Source organism: Schistocerca cancellata, chromosome 7, assembly GCF_023864275.1.
Source record: "Schistocerca cancellata isolate TAMUIC-IGC-003103 chromosome 7, iqSchCanc2.1, whole genome shotgun sequence".
NCBI lineage: Eukaryota > Metazoa > Arthropoda > Insecta > Orthoptera > Acrididae > Schistocerca > Schistocerca cancellata.
Window position 1 is genome coordinate 331,928,883 of NC_064632.1, and position 24,190 is coordinate 331,953,072.

The 24,190-nt window shown below is 42.9% G+C and overlaps 1 protein-coding gene across 1 annotated transcript in view; it reads right to left on the bottom strand.

The window, feature by feature from the left end:
• Positions 1-998: 998 nt before the first annotated feature.
• LOC126092757 (uncharacterized) overlaps positions 999-24,190 on the bottom strand; it is a 124,225-nt gene continuing 101,033 nt past the window's right edge. Inside the window, exon 3 of the mRNA XM_049908483.1 lies at positions 999-1,191. Coding sequence (XP_049764440.1) covers positions 1,055-1,191 — 137 coding nt within the window. The 3' untranslated portion in view covers positions 999-1,054. The remainder of the gene's footprint in view (positions 1,192-24,190) is intronic.

Consider the following 24,190-nt stretch of genomic DNA (forward strand, 5'->3'; position numbering starts at 1 on the left):
ACTGATCTTACGTTATCCTGAATGGCAGTGTAACTTTGTACCAGCATGACAACTGAAATTTTGCTCTTTTTTATACTTTCGAGTGCAGCCAAGATACATGTGGAAATAATGTTATGTGCTCTATATGAGTCTCTTGACAGTTATCTGCCTTCCGTGGCAGCAGGTAAGTGCATTTGCAAGTACGCGAAACATATCAACTGGCGGTGAGTAACCATGCAGTAAGTATTTTAGTAATAGCTCATTCACACTGTCTCTTTCAACAATGCAAGAAACAACTGCAATCCTTACGTTCTGTGATTACATAGTGCTCTTGCGCGGGTTTCCTTCAAGATAGCAGCGATTGCGTTTCCACTGAGTCACAGCCCCAGAAATTATACTGAAATAAGCGTTTCCTACCAAACGACTGTGTCATTATCAATCACATAACCGTTTCTCACGGCAGAGATAAATCGTGTTAACAGACAACACGAAACACGCTCATTTACTCAATGATAAGGCTACGCAGTTTCGCTTACACTCTTTGGGTTCAATGTACTGCTGTTTATGCCTCTGGCTGTTCCATGTAAAATCTCATTCGCGATTTGTAATATGTTTATGAGTATCTATATTTACGGATCAAGTATAGCACGTTCAAACACAGAAGACAAAATATGGCTCACTTAATGTCGGAAAAGGCTATTTAGATTCGGTTAGCGTCTTTGTGATAATTCGGATGACTCTTGGTCTGCTATTTATGCATCACAAAGTTGGATGTAAAATTCGCGCGGACGGTTGCATTTTGTAATATGATGACAAGTAGGAACGTTAATGGCGGGGAAAATTCATAAAGTGCAAAAATTTCCCAGGATTAATTTCCTCAAGTTTATGGCCTGTTTCAGAAAACAGAGCACTTTTATCGTAGCGCAATAGTTTGAGTTCGACGGCAGTATCTTTGAATACATCTTTTTCGATTTTTAATTTGCACGATGAGACTGACGTATCCTATGGGTGATACGTCAACATCTTTGTTGAGCCATATGATTGCCTAAACACGCTAACAGTCAACCTGATATATTCACAAGTACAAGGATTGAACGTACAGTGAAAAACGAAAACAAGTGACAAAAACATGTGTGTACTGTGGGTACTCACCGCACCACGAAGACGTTAAAGAGCTAGTACCACAGTCCTTCATTCTTCTGTGTAACTCACCTGCAAAATACAGACAGGGTGTTTCAAAGACCACTTTTAAAAACACTCGTATTTAAAACTTCAAATGTCCGTCTTCGCGCGAAGACAGATCAACAGATTATACAAAACTCACTTGTGAATATCATACACAAACAATAGCGATGTTGATAGCTTATTAATAAAAGGAATCCACAAGATGGCTTTTACGAACACAAAGAAACGAAGGCAATATTTTTTACTGCTGAACACGTAGAACAATAACAAAAAAAAAAAAAGCAAACAAAGCACCGCAAAGAAGAAAATTTCCGCCTGGCGTAATGGATGGCTATCTCTTTAAATGTAGATCAAGGCACGGTAATGTCTGAAACCAAATTGAAAGAGCCCGACAGTGTATCGTTACAAGATTAGTGAAACACGTTACATCGTTAAAATATTTAGCGGTAATACTAAGAGAGGGGGGTGAAACAGAACAATCACGTGAATTCAGTATCAGAGAAGGCGAATGAAAGATTTAGATTCGCTGGAAGAACCTAGGAAAGCAAAGGAAATGGCACACAAGATAACAGAGCAGCCACTTCTAGATTATTGCTTCAGCATGTCTACTCTTTCACAAATAAGAAGTACAGTAGATGCTGAACGAATTCAGAGACGTACTGTAGGATCGTAACAGATCGGTGTAGCCCATACGAAAGTGGGACACTGGTGATCGGTTAACTTCACAGAGAATCTCTCAAAAGAATGTGACGTTGTTCTCGCGAAACCCTGTTGGGTAACTCTAGACAACCGGTTCTCAAGGAGGACTGTGAAACAGTCCTACTGCCTCCATCGTACATTTTGTGTTTCAAAAAGGTGAAAGAGATGACGGCGAGTGTAGAGGCAGACATACACCCATTTTCCCCTCGCATATTGTGGTCTTCAGTCCGAAGACTGTTGTTACGCGCCGGCAGCGGTGGTCTAGAGGTTCAGGCGCTCAGTCCGGAACCGCGCGACTGCTACGGTCGCAGGTTGGAATCCTGCCTCGGGCATGGATGTGTGTGATGTCCTTAGGTTAGTTAGGTTTAAGTAGTTCTAAGTTCTAGGGGACTGATGACCACAGAAGTTAAGTCCCATAGTGCTCAGAGCCATTTGAACCATTTTTTTTGCTGTTACGCAACTCTTCATGGTAGTCCATCTTCTGCAAGCTTGTTCATCTTTACGTAAGTACTGCAATCCACATCCATTTGAACCGCTTCCCTCTGCAATTTTTACCCCACAGACTTCCCCTGATTACCGGTACTGACTACTCCTTAACTCGTATGTGTTTGTTTACATCAGGTTTATTCTTATGATGAACGGAGTATAGTACGGAGTTCCAGGGTTGCAGTTCGTAGCTATAGTTCATAACGAACTATGAGATCAGCCTACCAGACTTAGTCTAAAAGTGGAGTCGCCTAAGCCTTCGCAAGTGCTTACTACAGTAGTTGACAGTGTGGCGCTCAAGACGGGCATAGTGTCGTTGAATGTATTCAGTACGGCACGCCTTGACAGGCCACTGCTTAGTTGTGTTTTTCTGCAAGTTCATCCAACGAGCTACTGTACAACGTATGTATCGCAGCGCAATAATGTGTATATTTGTATGTTCCTAATTTGTTTGCACTGTCAGAGGTCCTCCTCCGCCCACCTCGGAGCATCTAAGCCTAGTACGACGTATCCGAGCCGTTCGACCCAGACGATCGATACACATCAATATCCTTTACTGCTTACTCAAAATCAGATATAATTACATCGGAATCAGGCTACAGTCCTGTCTAGTCCTTCTCAACTAACCTCTCCTTTCCTGTCCTTCCACTCAGTCTGGTTTCTGAACAACATCCAGATAACATTTTGCTCCCTTTATTATATCCCTAGTAGCTAACTAGAATTTCAAACAGTGTATTACAGAAAATGTTATCAAAACTTTTACTTAAATCTGCAAATGATACGAAGTGGTGGGTAATATTGGTGCGAATTACAGTCCGGTATGCGCTATTCAATGCCTTGTGGAACATACATTACCACGCAAAAATCAACAACGGGAGTAGCTTTCACATGCTATGTCACTGCCAGGTAACACAGCTAGATGAAACTTGAACTACAGAAGAAAGAACTGCTACGGTATAGTACAGAAGGTAACTGAAAACGCAGTGAGACGAACAAAAATCACACTTCTGCTCAAAGACACTAATTACACTGAAGTCACCGCAAATTTATTATGGTGCTCTGGTCATCATAAAAGGCGAAATATGGATCTTAATGCAGTGTGTAATCACGACAGACGGCAATGCATGCTCTGCAACGTGCTCCCATGCTGCCACTAGGATTTCTTGTGGTAGGGCATTTCATTCCTCCACCAGTGCGGTTAACAACTGCTGGATGGTTCTTCGCGCATGTGGACGTTCTGCAGTACATCCCCCTAACGCATTCTAAACGTCGAACATCCTCTCGTTCCATAAGGTCCTCCACCTGCGCTGTTCGTTGCTGTCGCGCACTGTCATCTCTAAAAATGAAGTCGAAGCCGAGAGCATCCCGAGAAAGAGGCATATGGCGAAGGAGTGTGGTGTCCAGTAACGTTGAAGTCACTAGCCCCATGCAACATTATGACTCCCCCACCTCGACCACCGAAACACTCATGTGCGATAATGTTCCTAGGTGCATTACATGTTCCCACATTCTCGTCATATGGCGGTATGTCCAGCATTGTCGAACATGATCGTAGCCCAGGTGTCATTGTGTGGGTTGCATAGGATACTAATCTCCGGATCTTTGAACACGGTACTCTCACCGGTCAAAGTTATTGTGACACTGTACTCCTCCCTCAGGTGTGTCTTTCCAGGGGCGCATTCGGAACTCCAAAATGGTTCAAATGGCTCTGAGCATTATGGGACTTAACATCTGAGGTCATCAGTCCCCTAGAACTTAGAACTAGTTAAACCTAACTAACCTAAGGACATCACACACATCCATCCCCGAGGCAGCTTTCGAACCAGACTGAAGCGCCTAGAACCGCTTGCCCACAATGGCCGACCCGCATTCGGAACTAATGTCATTTTTTATGGAGGACAATGCGCGACCGCATCCTGCGCAGGTGTAGGAGCTCTCAGATCGAGAGCTTACTCGGTGAATGGACTGGCTGACCTGCCCGTTTCCCCGTCTTAAATTCCATCGAACACGAGTTGGATGCTTTGGAGAAACGCCTCGACATGCAGCAACGGCCGGCCGAGTGGCCGTGCGGTTCTAGGCGCTACAGTTTGGAGCCGCGCGACCGCTACGGTCGTAGGTTCGAATCCTGCCTTGGGCATGGATGTGTGTGATGTCCTTAGGTTAGCCAGGTTTAAGTAGTTCTACGTTCTAGGGGACTGATAACCTCAGAAGTTAAGTCCCATAGTGCTCAGAGCCATTTGAACCATTTGCAGCAACGACCACCCTACAGTTCCTATCAAGAGCCATGCCCTGCCGTTTTGTGTCCAAGGGGCAACCATGAATCAACGTGACTTCTTTGAGAAAAAGTGTCATTTCCGTTCGTTGCATTGCATGTCCAAGGGGCAACAATGAATCAGTGTGATTTCTTTGAGAAAAAGTGTCATTTCCGTTCGTTGCATTGCGACTTTCTTTCGGTTACCTTCTGGACTATACCGTAGCAGTTTTTTCTATGAATGGCAAAAGTTTCATCGATCTATGGTACTTCGCAGTGACACATCTTGCGAAAGCTACTTTCGTCCTTAAGTTATGTACAATAGTGTACAATTTGCTGACGGTGGGGTGTGCAGATACGCAATGTCGGTACACGTGGACTGGAATGGTGCGCAGCTCACGTCAATACATAATAAAGGAAAATGAAGTAATCCGCGAAATTATAGACACAGTTAATTTATAGCGATTTGCAGTCGTATTTCGGGTTGTATACTATGTTCTAAAGGTAAAAAATACTTGAAAGATAACGGTCCACTGACGCATTATCAGCATGGATTAAGAAAATATCGTTCTTGTGAAACACATCTGGCTCCTTATTCGCAAGAAGTAATAGTTCAAACTGATTTCATATTTCTAGATTTATAGAAGGTTATAGACACAGTTCCTCACAAGCGGTTTCTATTGTCCCGGCCGTTCGACTAAACTCTTAATTTCTTATCATAAATGTCGCAGTTCAGCCGCGCGTGATTAGCCGAGCGGTCTGGGGCGCTGCAGTCATGGACAGTGCGGCTGGTCCCGGCGGAGGTTCGAGACCTCCCTCGGGCATGGGTGTGTGTGTTTGTCCTTAGGATAATTTAGGTGTTTAAGCTGAGGGACTGATGACCTTAGCAGTTCAGTCCCATAAGATATCACACACACTTGAACTTTTTTTTTTTGTCGCAGTTCGTAGTTACTGACGGGAATGCATCTTCTGAAACTGATGTTGCCCAAGGAAACGTCACGGTTCTCTGCTACCCTTAATCTGCGCAAGTGATTTAGGAGAATCTGGGTAGGGTTCTTAGATTGTTTGCATATGATGCCGTCGTTTCCCGTGTTGGAAAGCCATCAGGTCAAAGCGAATAACAGAGTGATTTAGACAAGATATCTGTCGATGCGAAAAATGCCAACTGATAAAGAACAATAAAAAGTGTGAGGTCCTCTAGATAAGTACTAAAAATATTCCGTTTAATTTTCGCTATACTATATACGACACAAATCTAAAGGCTGTTGGTTCAACACAATAGCTACGAAATACAACGTGTGTGTGTGTGTGTGTGTGTGTGTGTGTGTGTGTGTGTGTGTGTGTGTGTGTGCGTGCGCGAGCGCGCGTGTCGTCAGAAATTAATCCACGGGGTAGGGGGAAAGAGTCTGATATTGCAAATTTTATACTAAACGAGTGGTGAGTTTCTACATATGTCATGCCACAAGAACTAAATTTTGTAGATGACACACAAAACTTGTTACACCCGGGAGTTGAGGCTTATCCACTTAACTCTTAGAAGTGGCTTTACGACATTTCTACTTTTTCTCGTTTTTTTTTTTTTAAAGTTTTATTACTCTGCCACTTTTAACCTTGCCCGCATGATTAACAACTTTAACACGGATGAAGAAGTTCTTGCTGTCCTGAGTCCAGATGAACACATTATCATCACCAGCATCATCATTACACTAAGCTTTCCCGTCCTCTTCTGTAGTACTGCAGCGCGGTATGGAATCTTTATCAGATACGCTTGACGATGGGCACCTAGTTGGGTTGGCAATCATTATAAAAAGGCGATTGTAGTTGCGGTGAGATCTTCTTGTAAAATTTGTCTCGAACGCTCTCCTGCGATTGCCAAAACTTTTTGTTGACTCCCACCTACATAGGAGAAATGGCCTTGTGATGCAGTAAGCGAAATCTGAGATCGCACGAAAATATTTAGTTGTTAATTTTTACCACGTGCTATTCAGAAACGGAACGATAGAAAAATGGTCTAAAATTAGTTCTAAGCGACCTCTGCCAAACACTTAAAGTGGATTGCAGAGTGATGATGAATATGCAGATGTTTAAGATACGAGGAGATTGAGGACGGCATCAAAGCAGCCGAAGGCTAGACGACTGCGAACAAAAATAGTAGCTCGCGATGTAGTACACAGTAGCTGAGCGATTGGAAGGGGCGGCGAGGACGCGGTGGTGGGTGGGGGGCTGCAGGTGCAGGCGAGGCGCGGGTATTCTGGGCGCCGGCTGCGGCAGAGCAACGGCCGCCTCGGCGCTGCGCCTCGCCGTGGCCTTCAGGCCGCCCGCAGCCAACCATTCACTTGGCACGTCCCGCCGGCCGCGTGCACGCATCCGGGTCGCACAAAGAGGCGCCTCCCGCCCCATTCCACGGTCGCTAGCCCCGGGCCTGCACAGCGGCTGCCACTCCTACACTATTATTACCTCTACTGCACCGTGCACTCTTTGCTCTGGGAAAGAATACCTTGTGCAGTTCAGTACGTGACAACCTTCACGCACGCCGAAGTGAAGTCACGAAGATTTATCGCTTCGAAAAACCGAAATTACGTAAATAAGGTATTTTTTCCGTTCGTTTGCTGTATACGTCTGTAGTTACGATACACACTGAAACCGTCCCACAGTACCGTACCATGTGGCTTCTTTTTTCTTTTCTTTAACAAATAAAAACTATAAATAAAAATATCACGCGAAATGTTCTGTGTCATTGTATGTTCTCCTCTAGCCAGGCGCGGATGCAAGGGAGACTGTGATCAAAGGTGAACCCCCCGCCCCCCACCCCCAAAACGAAAACGAAAAAACAAGGCACATGAAGAAAACAAGTTACTTTGTTGGCATTAAAATCCTAGGCATTTGTGGCACGTTAAATGTGGGTGTGCTGGTAAGTTATACTTGGGAATGGGAGGGGGGAGAGCACAGAAGGGGCTAAAAGTGAAAACCCCCGCCCCAAGAACTGAATGCAGCTTCCGCGTCTGCCTCTAGTGACGAGCTCCGGTACTATGGAGCGGAAATTTCAATGTGTACTAGGACTGAAGAATCGTAACTGCAAAAAATCATAAAGACAATTACAAACTTTTTGTGGGTGTATAAAGCCGCGAGGGATTAGCCGAGCGGTCTGGGGCGCTGCAGTCATGGACTGTGCGGCTGGTCCCGACGGAGGTTCGAGTCCTCCCTCGAGCATGGGTGTGTGTGTTTGTCCTTAGGATAATTTAGATTAAGTAGTGTGTAAGCTTAGGAACTGATGACTTTAGCAGTTAAGTCCCATAAGATTTCACACACATTTGAACATGTTTTTTAATTTTTTTTTTTTTTTTATGACTCGTGTTTCTCTTTGTAAACTGCTATGGCGTGCCAACACCATTTTAAAAAATTTCGCGACCCAATGATCTCATAACTGACACTCGAATCGGCCAAGCAGCTAGACCATTGTTAAATAATTGTTTAACACAACGAAGGGCTTTGCGGCTGGTATTCAGTTCTGTTCCAATTTCCAGGTTGAGAGGCAGAGCTCGATGTATAAAACTATTAAGTAACGTTTCATCCCCGCGGATTTACAAAGAGAAACAGATGAATTCCCACGATCTGTTAAAAGACGTACGCCACGTATTGTCGATAGCTACTTTACACAAAATTTTTTGCAGTTGCAGCCAAATATTTAATGGAACTAGGAATAAGAATTAAACCCAGTTTGGACACAAGATCAACTGTAGCTTTTAACACACTGATAATTCGGCCGTGACGAAAGTGGAGAGCATTAAATGAATATTTTATGAGACTACTGTTTTAGCAAGGCACTCCGCCTGTGTGAAGAGGCAACAGAAATTTATAAACACCCTACCAGTTTCGACAGAAACAAGGATCGCAATAAAACAAAATATTGGTGCCGACTTACACAGACGAATTTTTTGATTGACAACAGATAATCGTGGATGATTGTCGCATGCTGCAACAAATCAGCTTGGCGGTTTTATTGAAGAGCTCCAAGAAAGAACTTTTATTGCCGGTTTTTGTTTCCTACAAACCCACTTCACTTTTCCAAGTACTCACCGTTCATTTACAAACACTAACGTATCGCTACTTTCTTCAACCCATCTGGAAAGTTCTCCGCCTGGGTGGTCCTGAGTTTCCAGTTATCTTCAAACTGTTGCCCACCAAGCCATAATACTGGTGCAAAAGACACGAGGAAATTCATCAGTCACAGCACCAGTCGTTCACTTGGCAGCTTTTGATAGAACTTGTGGCGCGATTTCATCTGTCTGGGCCGGCGGGGATGGCCCAGCGGTTGTAGGCGCTATAGTCCGGAACAGCGCGACCGCTACGGTCGCAAAAAAAAGTCCCCATTCATCTGTCTGGATATTTCAGCAGCAGTAGATTCTTTTGCACACAAACATCGAATTTCAGCACGCACTTCATGACTGAAAGGGGGGGGGGGGATTTTCGAAGCCAATGTTGTCTGGTTGAAGGTTTTCAAAAATGACTTCAGCCGGCTTTTGTGATGGTAGAAACTTTATTTTACCACTAGATTAGCGCCCGCTGCTTTGCTCACTTTGCTTTTTACTTAACCGAATTTTTATGTTATACACAAATTGCAACGCCTTCTAAGCTTTTCACGCTAATTAAGACCATATAAGCATGGTCTTTTCCGAATATACTTATGACCACAAAGCGATTCTGGAAGCTAGAGTTTTGTTAATCATACCTTTTGCGTTCTTGTGGAGATATTTCCATAGCAACTTTCATCCGCTAACCAATATTTCTTTATATCTAACCGAGATGTGAAATACAAATTTTCATAAATTTAGCTTAAAATTTTTTAATGTAACGAAATATTTTCAAAAAAAAATTTCATCTCCTTTTGCACTCCCTCGGGTGTTGAATTTCCAGAAACACTGAAAAACGTACTTTTATTTCTAACCGAGAACTTAAACACCAATTTCATAGACATATCCTTAAAAATCCTTTAGTAGTTCTTTGGTAATTATTTATTCTCACGAAAACTTTCACTATTTTACCCCCTTACTGCCGAAACACGTATTCTTTATTTCCTGACTGAGAAACCAAATACCAGTTTTTGTAGTTCTAGCTTAAAAACTCCCTTAAAAGACATACTTTCAAAATGTCCTTCATCCCCTATTTCAACCCCTCAAAGTGGAATTTCGGACAATCACTTCTTAAACGATGCCTACAGAATAAGATCCACACCCTCTCCATACTTCAAGTTTCTATTCTTAGCGGTCTGGTCTGGGCGGTGGTGAGTCAGTGAATCACACTGACTCTATTTCATCCCCTTAGGGACTGAATTTCCAAAAACAGTGCCATGTGTATGTGTTACTTCTAACAAAGAAGCCAAATACAAATTTCCGTACATTTAGCTTCAAAAATGCTTGCACAATGAAATATTTCCATAAGTACTTTCATCCCACGTTTCACACCCACAGGCGTTGAATTTTTTTTATTTCTAACTAAGAAGCCACATTTAAAATTTCATATATTTAATTTTAGGGGAAAAAAGGCGGAATGCAGGTAAGATCCGCAAAGGATCGACACTTGGTACAGGTATCGGCAGTTCAGTCTCAGCACAAACATATAACGCATTACGCACTGACCAATTATTGTTTGTTTACACTATTATCGAACAATAGCTGGAAACAGTCATCATAGTTGAGTATACATGGGGAATAATACAGAATGGAACGACTTAGAAAACAAATTGTAACAAATGCAGATGCTTGAGTCACTCGTTCGAAAAATCTATAGTAAATTTAGCTCAACCACGAAAAAGGTATCACACAAAACCATCGTATGATTAATACTACTCACATTAGGGTCCTGATCTGGTGCTACTGACTGAGGGAACTCAAAGACCGTAAGGTGGTTGGCGGAGTACAGATGAACATGCTGTAGACGCAGTGGAAATTACTATAAATGTACCCTACAAGCACAGCATGACGTGAAACAGTTGTGACTTTAATATTAGTCACAGAGAACTGGGTTTATTGGATGGAGGCTGCAAACAGCATAGTGAAAACTCAAAATGGTGTTATTGGCCTCATGTTATCGTGGGCGGAGTTGGACAAGAATCACCAGCAGACCACATGAAATTGGTTTCTGAGACTATCAAACTTTTCGGTAGACTTGCAGAAGGAAATCATTCACGCACAGGACATGGCTAGTTTTCTGTCTATCTTATTAATTAGAGTTTAAAAACTACTTGGGCCTTGGTATGCAGATTCATCTTAAATTTGAAGGTCGCTTACATAACAGCCAAGAAGCGTTGCGCAACACTAAACATTGAACTCTTAATTGACTGTGTGGCATTTGCTAACCGCTGTCGGAGTTTTATATCTTCCTAATTTTTTATATGTTAATATGCCGATTCACTTATTACAGTTATCCCTTTCGTAAATTCTAATAATATGCTGTGAAGCTACACGGAAAGATTGTCTGTGACCGCAGTGAAGTCCACTGGACTCCTACCATACTAGGCAGTGAAGTAAATATGACCCTTGATGTGGGTCAGTGTCATCGGTTTTAGATAAGCAAAAAGCCCAGGAAGGTTTTCTTATTCACTCGAACACTATCTGCAAGTAGTCTTCATGAGACGAATTACGTGGGCAGTGCCCTTTCTCAGAATTAGAGCTTGTTTATCAAACTCGGAATGGTTCCAACGATATCCATCCCACACTATACAACCAGGGAGATTCACCAGTAAGTAAGAAAACCAGTAGTGGAAGCCTTCGTTTTAATATTGTCAGCATAACGCCATGAACTTTCAGAGTTCGTGGAATACACGTGCAGCGTGGCCCTCTATCAATCCCACATTTATCTCCGATTCTTTATCGCCTGCAATGTTTACCTATGTTCTGAGTGCGATACTATGAAACATATCTGCAACAACGCTTCCTGGGTAAACTTTAAGATTAATGGTGTACAGCTGTCGGGACAGCCGAAAGTATACCACTAATCAATCACGCGGAGAAAACATGAGAGCACAAACTTTAAGATATACAACTCGCCGTTTTTGCGGATCTTTATACATGTAATATGAAAACTGCAAATGTCTATTTTTCTTTTCTTTTCTAAAAATACGCTATTGGCTACTCGGCCATTCAGTCGGAACAGGATGCCGGTATATCTGTGATCTATAGATGTAATATTCACCAGCACACATTGTGCATCCAGCACACATTGTGCATACTTATCTCGACGGATCCCCATGTATTTATACTCATCACTTCTTGTATTTACTCATTACAACTGAGTTTCCTCAGTTTATTAATGTATTCCATACAGTAACAATTGACAGTCATTCTAAAGGCAGACCAATAAACGACCTCTGTTTTACGAGGTTGAAAAACCCTCAAAACATTCTATGTGACGCATTCGAAGCTAATCTCCCGCAAATTCAGCTTTTGGGTCTACTATCAATACGTGCCTTGTTATAGATACAGTTGTGGTCCTCGATCATTCATCCACAATTTTATGCTAAATTCAATACCATAGTTACCACCTGTAATTTACTTGGTCGTCATCGGTAGTTTGAACTCTGATGTCACAGGTGTTACAGCTGATGCGCTGAACACTATTTGTCAGTCCCCTACATGTCTCTGCCGTAGGGATCGTGAAGGCAAGGTTAGCTTAATTAAAACGTTCAGAAGCACTTATTAAAATAAACAGTCTTTCTTGCAGCGTTAGAAACACGACTGGAATGCTAAGTACCCTCGTGGTTTGCGGAGTATGTGTGAAGATACATTGATGCGAAAGCGAATGTAAATCTATCGAAGCCAGTCCGGTTCATTTTGTCAGCAGATGCTCACAAACTGCACGAAAATGTTAAACATGCGGGCAGTTGATTGGCAATGCCTCAAAGAGGAAAAACATATTACTACGCACAATGGGCAAGCCGCGTTGCTTTGGTACTTCCCCTGCACACGTGGGCACGCATCAATAAACCGCAGTGCGTGGTCTGCTTGTGCCATGAGCCTCTGCTCCCTAGCGAACTGCAATTGTTTTGCGGTGTGGTACCGGGTGGTTGCCATGGCGACACATCCAACATCGGCTCGACCCCATCCACCCTTTGCGTTTCTCTTCCACCCTCCACGCGTTCTGTAACGTTCGTGCGTACGGACGTGTGTGTGTGTGTGTGTGTGTGTGTGTGTGTGTGTGTGTGTGTGTGCGTGTGTGTGTGTGAAGGGGCGGTGGAATGGGAGGAGGGGAGGAGAGGATTGCGACAGTGAGCGCGCGGCAATCCTTCACCGGGCGGTGCGTGTGGGAGAGGACCACCAATCGATAGGGTAGCGGCCATGCTGGCAGCGAGAACAGAGAGAGATGCCACATATCGATAGGGGCGGATTGTAATCGCTCCATACAGTAGACTCCTCTGCAATCGTCAAGAGTGGGTGAGGAAGGAACGATCGGGCAACAAGGAACAACATCGCTGGACAGATTTTATCGAAAAAGTACTACGGCTTTAGATTACGTAATAGTATGTACCATACAGTTGTACTTTTGCGTTACAAATTACTGGCAACGGGTTTCGGAAGGCAAAGAATGTGTTACTAATTGTATGCTCTCCCGTGTTCAGTCGAGTTGTTGATTGTATTTCTAAGCGCAATCCTTTTTTAGGTGCGGTGCTGTAATGCGTACACGCTGCCTGTACTCCAGCTATTAATCAACCTGAAACATCACATCCATTACCAAGTGTTAAAACAGCGATGGAACTATCACTTTGGCCGGCCGATGTGGCCGTGCGGTTAAAGGCGCTTCAGTCTGGATCCGCGTGACCGCTACGGTCGCAGGTTCGAACCCTGCCTCGGGCATGGATGTGTGTAATGTCCTTAGGTTAGTTAGGTTTAATTAGTTCTAAGTTCTAGGCGACTGATGACCTCAGAAGTTAAGTCGCATAGTGCTCAGAGCCATTTTGAACTATCACTTTGTCATAGAGTGTCTCGGCCACCACAGCCATACGATCATTTCATTTCATACCTCTCTCAGTCTTGTATGATGCGGATTCAAGACTGACGAGCAACATTCAAAAACTGGTCGAAGGAGGGATTTGTAAGCTACTTTCCTTGTGGACAGTTCCTGAGAATTATTCCAATGAATCTGTCTGGCATCTGCCTTACCTGCGATTACTTTTATGATGTTCGGCAATCGTGTAGCCACATAATAGTGAGCATTTCCACCTATTTAGCAATATGTTAGATTTGTTTATGTTGAGGGATCCTGATGACGCAACCACGCGGCTACACCGCGCGGTCTCTGCGCCTTGCCACGGTTCGCGCGGCTCCTCCCATCGGAGGTTCGAGTTCTCCCTCGCGCAATGGTGTGTGTGTGTTGTCCTAGGTTACTTTAAGTTAGATTAAATAGTGTGTAAGCCTAGGGACCGATGACCTCAGCAATTTGGTCCCACAGGAACTTACCACAAATTACCAAAAAACTCCTGATAACGCCAACACCGAGCGACTTCAGCAAGTCTTCCTGCAAGTCACTACAGCCATCTGGCGTTGCGCACTTCCCTATAGACAACAGCATAACGCGACGCTATCCGCTAGGTAATTTAAATATACAGGGTTAACATTATCCAAACCGACAAACTGCAGGGACTGTTTCCTCACTGGAAATGGAGGAAGAAAGGATCTATGAACAGGCGTCTGGAAATTATCGATGCCATGGTAGATGGCGCTGACGAATGACAGCTCCTTTGACCACGTGCCATGTGTTCCTTTTGTGCTGCAGCCCGTGTGACTCACACAGCGTACTGTAAGCACCGGAATAGTCCGCCGGGAACAATCCGTGATGGTGTTTGTTATGGCCAAGAAGACGTAGACGTTCGAGAGGCTGCACGGCTATACCAAAACAAGTACCCTTACAGAAAATCAACCCAGACAACATTTCAAGCCCTTTTTGGGCGTCCGTGTGATCACGGGACAGAAGAAAGTGCAGGGAGACGGCGGACTGTGCGTACACCAGATTTGGAGGACCTGGTTCTACAGGATATTGAGACGAACCCTAGTACAAGCCCCAGGCAAGTGGTCTGCCAACATGGTGTAACCCAAAATACGATTATGTGTATACTGCATGACAACCGCTAGTATTCCTATCACCTTCAATCCTATGGAGGCCACTTTGAATATCTGTTGTGACGCTGATGCGATGCAGCTCTGTACTATGTTCCGGGACGATTTGTTCTTGAGTTTGTCGGTTTTCTTAATGTTCATACAGTATATTGTGAAAAGAAATGGTCCTAGGTGGATTTTATTTGATGGTATCTCTATCGAGCTTGCCGAGGCCGTGACTACAAAAGCAGCGATAGTAGGAGCACTGCTGATGGTTAAAGTAGATGAGAAAATACCTGCTTTTTCTACAATGCTGAAAAAAGTGTGCGTGTCTTTTACGTGAGCAGTACGATCTCGTTCAGTAATTTACAGGACTGTAATTAGCGCTGTGCAGTGTGTCAGCACTAGAGTACCGGTACCTAGTGCGGAAGTGTCGCTACAGGCGGAAAGCTGCCCCGGCGGCTGTTAATGCCGGCCGGCACGGAGATAAGATATCAGCACAGGGGGACGGCGCAGGGAGCCGTAAAGCCGCGGCGCACAGACAGCTGCGTTTATCTGACGCCCGCCGCGTCCCCTCGCGCCCACACAAATCACAGGCGCCGATCCCTGCCGCGGCTAAGGGTAGAGGTAGCGAGCTGAGAGGATAAAATGCGGCTTCCCCTCCGCCAAGATTTACTGCTGTGCCTTTTCTTTTGCCCTCATTCCGGTCCGCAGACTTGCCCGATCTCTTTAAAGCAACCGATGCAGTGCCACGAGATTTCTGCTGCCAGAGGGGTGACGGGCACGGTAAGAGGAAAGTTCGCTGTGCGCATGCGCAACACGCGTGGCCATATCCTAGCAGCAAACATTAGCAGTGTGACTGTCGGAGCCAGTATTTACAGGTCTGTTTTCAAATTTAACTATGTATATTGCAAGTTTTTTATATGTAGTAAAAAGCAAAAACGACTTACTTCGCATAGATAAGAGTACGTGGTTGGTTTCCACAAGGTTCCTGTTTGATTTATGTCAGCCCTGTTGACTGCGACTTCCCACCGCTTTCGTCTTTCTTCATTGCGTGGAAATTCTAACATGCGAAATCCACCTTCGCCTCTATTGGAACAACCAAATGCAGCACAATCTGGCATCGTTTACGAACGTCTGCAGAACGAATTACAGATGTCAAAAACAATACTGTACAATTGCTAACGTGCTTACTACAAATATGTGGGCCTACCGACTTCATCACAGAACGCTTCGTTATTTCAACTCGTATTTAAGATCGCAAACGCTAATTACGTACTAAAAACGATATACAACTAAGTCGAACATGCATGCACAACGCATAACAAGTCTCTCAATAATTCAAATACCTTTTAATCGTTTCCAAAAGTCCTCTGAACTTCAATTCAACTCAAAAGAACGGCGAACATAGGAAGCGCGAGAGACGTTTGGCGCCATTTTTCTGTCAAAGCTCATCAAACAATCACGGGTAACTTCACCTATGGCCACTCTCTCTGTATACAGGCTCTCTAATACTACGGGCCTTACAACGAACTTTTCACGTCACACTAGTCGGCTTGTTCTCCACATTTCGCGAACGCTCGCTTTCGTGCAGCGCCCACGGGAAATCGGTATTTAATTGAAAACGTACACACTAACGTCTTAACTTTATCGTGTGCTGTCGAGAACTTGGATGCATTTACAAACGCAGTCAAGAATTATTAAACTCGTTTCCCGCCGGAGACGGCTGCTGGCACTCGTTTGAGACCTGCAGTGTCACGTGCTGTGAAGTACGCTGCACGGCCTGTCTTTCTCGGGGCCTCGTCAGACTTGTTTCCTGTAGTAGGCGGGCCACATGCGCGTGTCGGCGCCGGCTGAATGCCCAAACGTGTGTCGGCGCCGGCTGAATGCCTAAAAGATGCGGCGACTTCTGGCACGGGATCAGGACTGTACTGATGAAGAATAAAAGAGAGATATGTGAAGCGAAAACTAACCGGAAAAAACGGTGATGATATTCTGCGGTTAAGTGCGGCTCGGTAGCTCAGTGGATACAATGCGGAGAAGTATACACCGGTGACAAAGAGCATGAATCGTTTATTTACGATAAAACCTTCAAAGATTAAAATGACGTGTTTGTGCTCCTGTTGAGGGCAGAGTGAGGTCGAAGGATTCTGCTGTAATCAGGAACAAACTATTTTTAGCATTTGTTCGATCTGAACTTATATAAAAAATGCATTATCAGCACTACCTGAAAATGTAATAGGTGATAAAGATCCCATACTTTTGCAACTCAAACCTTGAACTCGAATATACATGATGCGACATCACTCGTCTGTACTGAAAAGGAAGAAATCTGAAAAATATTTAAATAATATGTCAGGATACTAGATATCTGAACTGTAAAGGGCATGAGAACTGATATTGGGAAATAATTTGCATATATAACTTTTGAACAGCAGATGCAATGGAAATGGCGTTGAGTCTTATGGAACATTTTTCAAATAAAGATCAAGTGTTGTTGGAAAAAAGAAATTTGTAGTTCTCTTCATACGAATAAAATGAAGATCCGGAAGAAAACCCTCGTTTCAAAGTAAATAACAGAATGTTGCAGAGCAAAAGGTGAGCAATAATGAAAATAACATTCTAACAGGAAAAGTTTCCGAATTTTCATCACAAAAAAGAAATCGAAGACACCGCAGCTTTCCCAAGGCCAAACAGGTCTCGATATGAGGCAGAAGAGAAAACAGACAAGAAATAAAATGAAACCGAAGAGAAAAATTACGACAATAAAACAAAACATCTTTAGTAATGATTTTTTTCTGTCATTATCCCTTGATGCACATCTGGCAATGATTTCTGTGCGTGAAGCGTGAATAGTGTCGTGCTACACCGTGGATCGGAGTCCCCATGTAACTCGACGAATAAGTCGATTCATTAGTCGGTCCAATTGTATCATTCTATTTTCGTTTATTCTTAACGTATGTGTAAGGCATAACCACCTGAAGTCAAACGATCAACCACATTAAAACCATGTGCTGAACTGGAAATTAATTGACCTGGGATGCAATGCTCCACGATGCCCGACGGCTATCTTCAATCCAAAATTGACAGTATATTCCTGCTCCTTTTCATGCAGGACCTCTGTGGTATTAAAAAACGAAGGAGAGACTACTGTCACAACTGTCAGAAAGACGTTCTGTGATTGAAAAAATGCAACGGTGTGAAATGAATGGGCTGATAGGGATTATGTCAATGACGGTGCAGTGATATGAAACACCAATGCAAACAGTTTTGACAGGTAATAAATATTTCGTAACTGTTGATATTTTTGTCAAACTAGGACTCGAACCTGGTTTTTGCGATCAGTTGTCTTCAACATTAGGGTTCCAGAGCATATCACCAAGACTGACCCGAACTCCATTGTCACTGACGCATCTACAAAAACTAGTACCCAAATGGTCACAAGCTGTCATTCAGTAGACTGGAGCAACAGTTCAGTGCAGCCTATCAAGTTTTCGTCTGGTTCTAGTAGTGGTTGGTGCTTATTCTAACTTTTGCAAAAACTAAGAAAAGTTGGTACAAACGTTGCTACTAATGGCAATCGGCTGATGATTTTTGATTCTCCCTCTTAACAATTTCATGTAATTTATTAATCGAAGTTTCAGTGAAAATGTTGTGGGGAGAGTCTACCTAATCGACATTATATTTATCGCAAGAGGTTATGTCTAGCATACTTCCTCAAAACGCATTTTAGAGCAATGTTTTTCCTTTCGTTTGTGAGGCAGTGAACTACTGAGCAACTAAAAGAAAACTGCTGTTGTACAAAAAATTGTATCCCTATCTAATCAAGTGACATTATCGAAAAAGTGCTTGCTAATCGCTATTCTGCTGACCCATGCTTACGTTTAACTTCAAGCAATTCATTAATACTGATTGGGAGTGTTCATAACCTGCTCTGCATAAGCAATGGTTCTAGTGAGCTGTAGCTCTAGCGATTGCAGTTTTGGATCTGGGAGTTATCTACCTGGCTGCAAAGTCATATAAAATACGCGGGCACAGTCATATGTTGTTACTGACTACACCATTCTTTAATAGCTGAAGACAGGCAATAGAAAGCGCAGATCGATGTGAGTCACGGCAGAATCCTTTGATGATAAAGTGGCCGTATGATTCTAATGTATAAGCGGCACGCCATAGTTTGTGTTCCCGATAGGGCAGCTTACAAAAGATTCCTCGATAAATAGATATTTTCGTAGGCAGGGACGGCTGCAATCGCACATAGTCAAAGACCTGCATAATGCTGTTCTTAAACAGCAGTGCAGGGAACCTCTTGGTTATATGCTTTGTTCGCACGAAATGCAGACCTAACAGTGCGTCAGTTTTTCCGTTCCGTAATTGCTCTCTAGCTTATCTCAGTGTAGAGCGAAAAAAATTGCAATGGATTCCACCGATATCTATAACTTCCAGTATGATCTGGTTCTCTAGTCAGTCACATTATGTCACAGAACATGAAACTCATCAGAACAATTCCTACCCTGATTCATTCCCTCATATTACACAGTTTAAACTTTAAGATAGAAACGTTGTGGTCACTATAAATCTAGCGTTGAAGAGTGAGTTTCACGAGACACAGGCTTGTTGGTGGGGCTTTTGGATCCCAAGGTCGCAAACTATTCTCGTGTAGCTCGGCAGCCGTGGCCTAAAAGTAGGCGCACCGAAACCGTTCTCTCTTGTGTATCTGTACACACTTCTGCTAAAGCTCTCTTGGAATTTGGAATGGCGCTGTCTCTATTTCAATAGCCTACTTTTACAGCATTGAACAGATTGCTTATAGAAAGCGGATCTAATGTTGCATCTGTCCTGGCAACATGACAATTCACTCAGCACGTACGGGACACACAGTTACGACACAGAAGCGCCAATAAGGGATTTGCGGTGTTGTCGCTTCACCGCAGACTTTATTCACATTTTTCCAAATGTACTGACACTAAATATTACACACTGACGCACTTCATCGTAAGCTGTCATTTTTAAAATTGATATAAATTTTATTCCTCTGAAATAAAAAAATTGATGATTCCTGTACATGATGTATTTGAAGGAAAGCTACTACTTACAATACTTTCCATAGTATGCAAGTTGTTGGCGCAACTGGCTAAGTAATTTGGGACGAGTTGTTCATCATTGTCCATATTTTTACTTGTTTTCCAAAAACAACATAAACTTTTGAACTGAAATAAAAGAGAAAAATAAAAGATCGTTCAAAGCTCTTAGTTCGCATCCCGGGGAATTATACTCGGAAGTGTAATTTGGCAGTTGAAATAATGACGAAGTCTGGTATGAGCGTTCCACTTGACGGTTTTTACATCGCAAGTCGATTCTGGTCGCCGTAACATTTCTCTGATGATAAGTCGGCGAAAGGTTTCAACGCCAACATTAACGAGGGTTATATCAGTGTATAATCCGTTCATTATAAGAATAGACCTGATGTAAACAAAAAAAAAAAAAAACAAAAAAAAAAAACGCGATGATTGGACAGAAGCCGCAGCACATTGTTACGCTCTTGGAAATAGGTCTTACTTATATATTAGCTATCTCATTACTAAGTTACGTTAAATGAAACTTTAAGATATTCACATGTATTAACAGCCATCAACATTGTCCTTAATCAGCCTTAGCTACGTAGTTTTTATTTCAAAAATCGTGTACAGTCACAGCTTCTGCAGCGTTGTGCTCTGATTGTAGCGCTGTTAGTGCGCAGTATGAAAATGGCTGAGGCTGCTTTGTGTTCCGTAGTGAAACACTCGCGCGGAACACGGTTAAAAAGTGCCGAGAAATAGGCTGTTTTTAATGTTTTTCATAAAGTTACGGAGATATTCGGCTTTGAAATTTTTCCAGTGCTGTATATAATGCAGTTGATACGCAAACGCACACTGATCGTGTAGCGCAGTCGGTACCGTTAAGGGAATGTGAACCCAGTGCGGTAATTCGTACTTCCGTTCAATTCTCCCCAGTATCAAATTTGACTTTCTGTAGCAATTATTTTTCTTTATTAATTTTGTAAGCCTACACGTCTATTTCATGACAACTGTCTTTCTGAAACCTCAGCAAACATGCCTAATGATTCATTATGTTGGCAGGATTACTGACAGCAATTAACAGTTGAGCACGGCGACCACTCACTGTTGGAAAGTCAGGAGTACTATGAACACTGTATTATTTCGATGTGTTTTTTTATACGCCAGAATGCCGGCCGGGTGGCCGAGCGGTTCTAGGAGCTACAGTCTGGAACCATGCGACCGCTACGGTCGCAGGTTCGAATCCTGCCTCGGGCATGGATGTGTGAGATGTCCTTAGGTTAGTTAGGTTTAAGTAGTTCTAGGGGACTGATGACCTCGGCAGCTAAGTCCCATAGTGCTCAGAGCCATTTGAACCATATACGCCAGAATTGTTCCGGGTGAACATAAGTGTACTTTCGTAAACATAGTAATTTTGCAAGCTACTTTTATCCTTTACTTACAGAATGAATTCCACAATTTATGAAAGGCTTATGTTCTTCTATAATAATAAAACAAAAGAGTCGATACCCTTGACCAGATGCTACATACATACACATCGAGAAAGAGTCAAAAAGATGGCCTTTTGTTTTGCGGGCAAACGTAATGGATGTAGCAGCCACAAGTTCCTTGTGCTTCTTTTCAAGGCAACATCCTAACTACCAGGAAACCATATCTTATAAAAGAATTTTTCTCACGAAATTGGGACAATACGTTCTCAAATGGGCAAGATAGTCAAAACTATGTTTCAAAAGGATGTTTTACATGTTTGTGTTGTGCCAGCTTGCTAACAGCCAAACATAGCAGAAACAAAAATCACTAAATATGTTTCATGCGTGCATCTAAAATTATTGCAGGTAATTTTGGTTAATAGTAAGAAAAGAGTGTTTTTTAGTGAACAGAGTTTTTGGCGCCAGGAAAAGTATACCGTAATTACTTCATATACTAAAATAGTATACCGTAATTACTTCATATACTAAAATAAAGGCCCAATTTCATAAAATATATTTTATTATTCATTCTGCATCACCAAATCCATAACAATATCGATGTACAAATTTGTATTTTCCATTTGTTCTGAGTTAGAGCTGTTACAGAAACCTCTAGTCCATTCTGTGAGTCTAGCGGTTCATGAATCCTAGGGTTAATATCTTGTATGTTACAAAAGCGAAGAGGATTAAACATGCACAAATTTACACGCCCCTTTGCGTACAATCACCTGCCGCAAACCTCGTTTCCATATCTTGAACCATTCACGGTCTTAAGCGACTTATCCTGTAAAATAGATATCTGTAGATGATTATAAATTAAAAATATAAATAAAAAATTAATACAAATATAAATCGCTTTTCAACAAGTACGGAATGCGGTCGGTCAAGTGGCGCGCCGTTTTTCATAACACGAGCGGGCGCGCGGCGCACTTTGTACACATGAAAAGAATAGCTTTCTTTCTGTTACCAAGGTAAGTCAAGTATGATCAAAATCACAGCTTAATAAATTTACATAATATGAGCCAAAATACTGTTTTATCAAACAATAATGAAATATATTTTCATTACAATTCTCTGTCGCCTGTGACAGCTGTTAATGAGGCAGTAATGACGCATTCGAAGCGTTTAGCAGTGCAGTTGCATCACATCTCGGTCAGCTGCTTATTCGATCACTAATTATCGCAGAAAACTGCGTCAATGTGCGATTATGTTGCTAGTTCGTAACTGGGGTCATTTTTTGAACGAATCGTAAATTTTTTCCCGCCTAGCCCGCTTTGTATTTTATATTACTGCTGCTCACTTGGACGCACGACGGCACAATTTATCACTGTGTTACCTGAAGCAATACTGAAGGAATAGGTATAGGTTTGCAATTTTGAAAAATGGAGGCGCACAAAATCATTTTATTTTTGGTTGGCGCACTTTATACACAAGCGCGCCCGCTCGAGGGTTAAGAAAGGTAAGTATGTGGATTGGTTGGGTCGGTAGTGGTCAGCTAAACCGAGACTGTCCTTGAGTGGAGGAGCACAGTCCCACCTCGCGTCGGCCGAGTGATCGTGCCCGGGAGAGGACAAAGGCCACTGCCGAAACAATGGCACAATAATGCCTTGTCACCAGACATCCGGTGCAGCCCGTGGGCGCGCCCGCTGCGGCAACGCCGCTCCATCCACTGTACGCCGCTCAGCCGTGACGTCACTCCAGTGACCGCCATGTCAGCGGCAACTCCACAAGACTCCGTTATCACAACGTCATTTCGTCAGAGACCTTAGTAACTGACAGCCGAGACAGCACCTGCAATCCTACAGGGTGCTCGTACTAAAATAACAGAATCGCCGTTAAGCATTACATTCGCCCGTCCTAGAACTGCATTTGAAAAGAAGGAAGATGAGGTCGACGGCGAGGTAATTTGAGACAATTGCTACGCAATTTCTTTTGGGAAAAATCTTTGAGCGTGGTGGTGGTGGGGGGGGGGGCAAAAAAAAAATCAGGCAATATAAATACGTACGTCTTGTTCAGCTAGATCGTCCTTGCTAATTTTTCCGCTTTGAACTGGCCACTTTCTCACATGAAACGCATCTCGCAATTAAATTAGTGCGAAGGGAAGAATATTTCACACAGGGCAAGGACGGACCGGGATCCGATTTAAGAGTTCATCGTAAGACTGTCTTCGAGAGTTTTAAGAAAATCATTGTTGGATTTTTCACATTTTATCGCCTGCTACTACGTCGAAACATTAACAGAAAATGATCAATCAGAGCCCCTTCCTAGGAACATTCCTTGCTGAATTGTACACGTTCCAGTAATAACTTGAGCGTAATTTTTATGGAAACGGAGCAAGATCGTGTTCAACATAAATTTATAGATCACAGGAAGCGTCCACATCTTACAACGAAAAGGCTGGAGTAGAAGTCCGTCGATTACAATATTTAACATACATGTAGGCATCGAAATCATAGGAAACGCCCATTAACTTAGGTTGGAAAGGCTGGAGCAGCATTTCGACCTTGACCTAAAGTCGAAAGAACTATTCCACTATTCCAGAAATTGATGGAATAGAGGAAGGTTCAACATTATCCGTGTGTGTGTGTGTGTGTGTGTGTGTGTGTGTGTGTGTGTGTGTGTGTGTGTGTGTACGCCGACAGGAAAATAGTAAACATCAATGATGAGGTTATAGAAACGGGTGGCGCATTTCTGTATTTAGGTCAACTGATAGCAACAAGCGAATGAATACGTAAAGAATTAAATAAATGCTCCAACAGTGTATACACGAAGGGTTGTCCGACGAGCATTGGAAAGATGCGTGCCAGGTTCAACAAGAAGGGACAACAAAACAAGTAAATGGAAAAGATGAAAGAGGACATCATAGCGATTATTATAAAACCGTAATGAAGATGGACAGTGCGAATACTGAGATAGGAGATGGACTAAGGAGATCGTGTGTTGGACATTCTCGTGATAAGGACAGTCCTGAAGGAC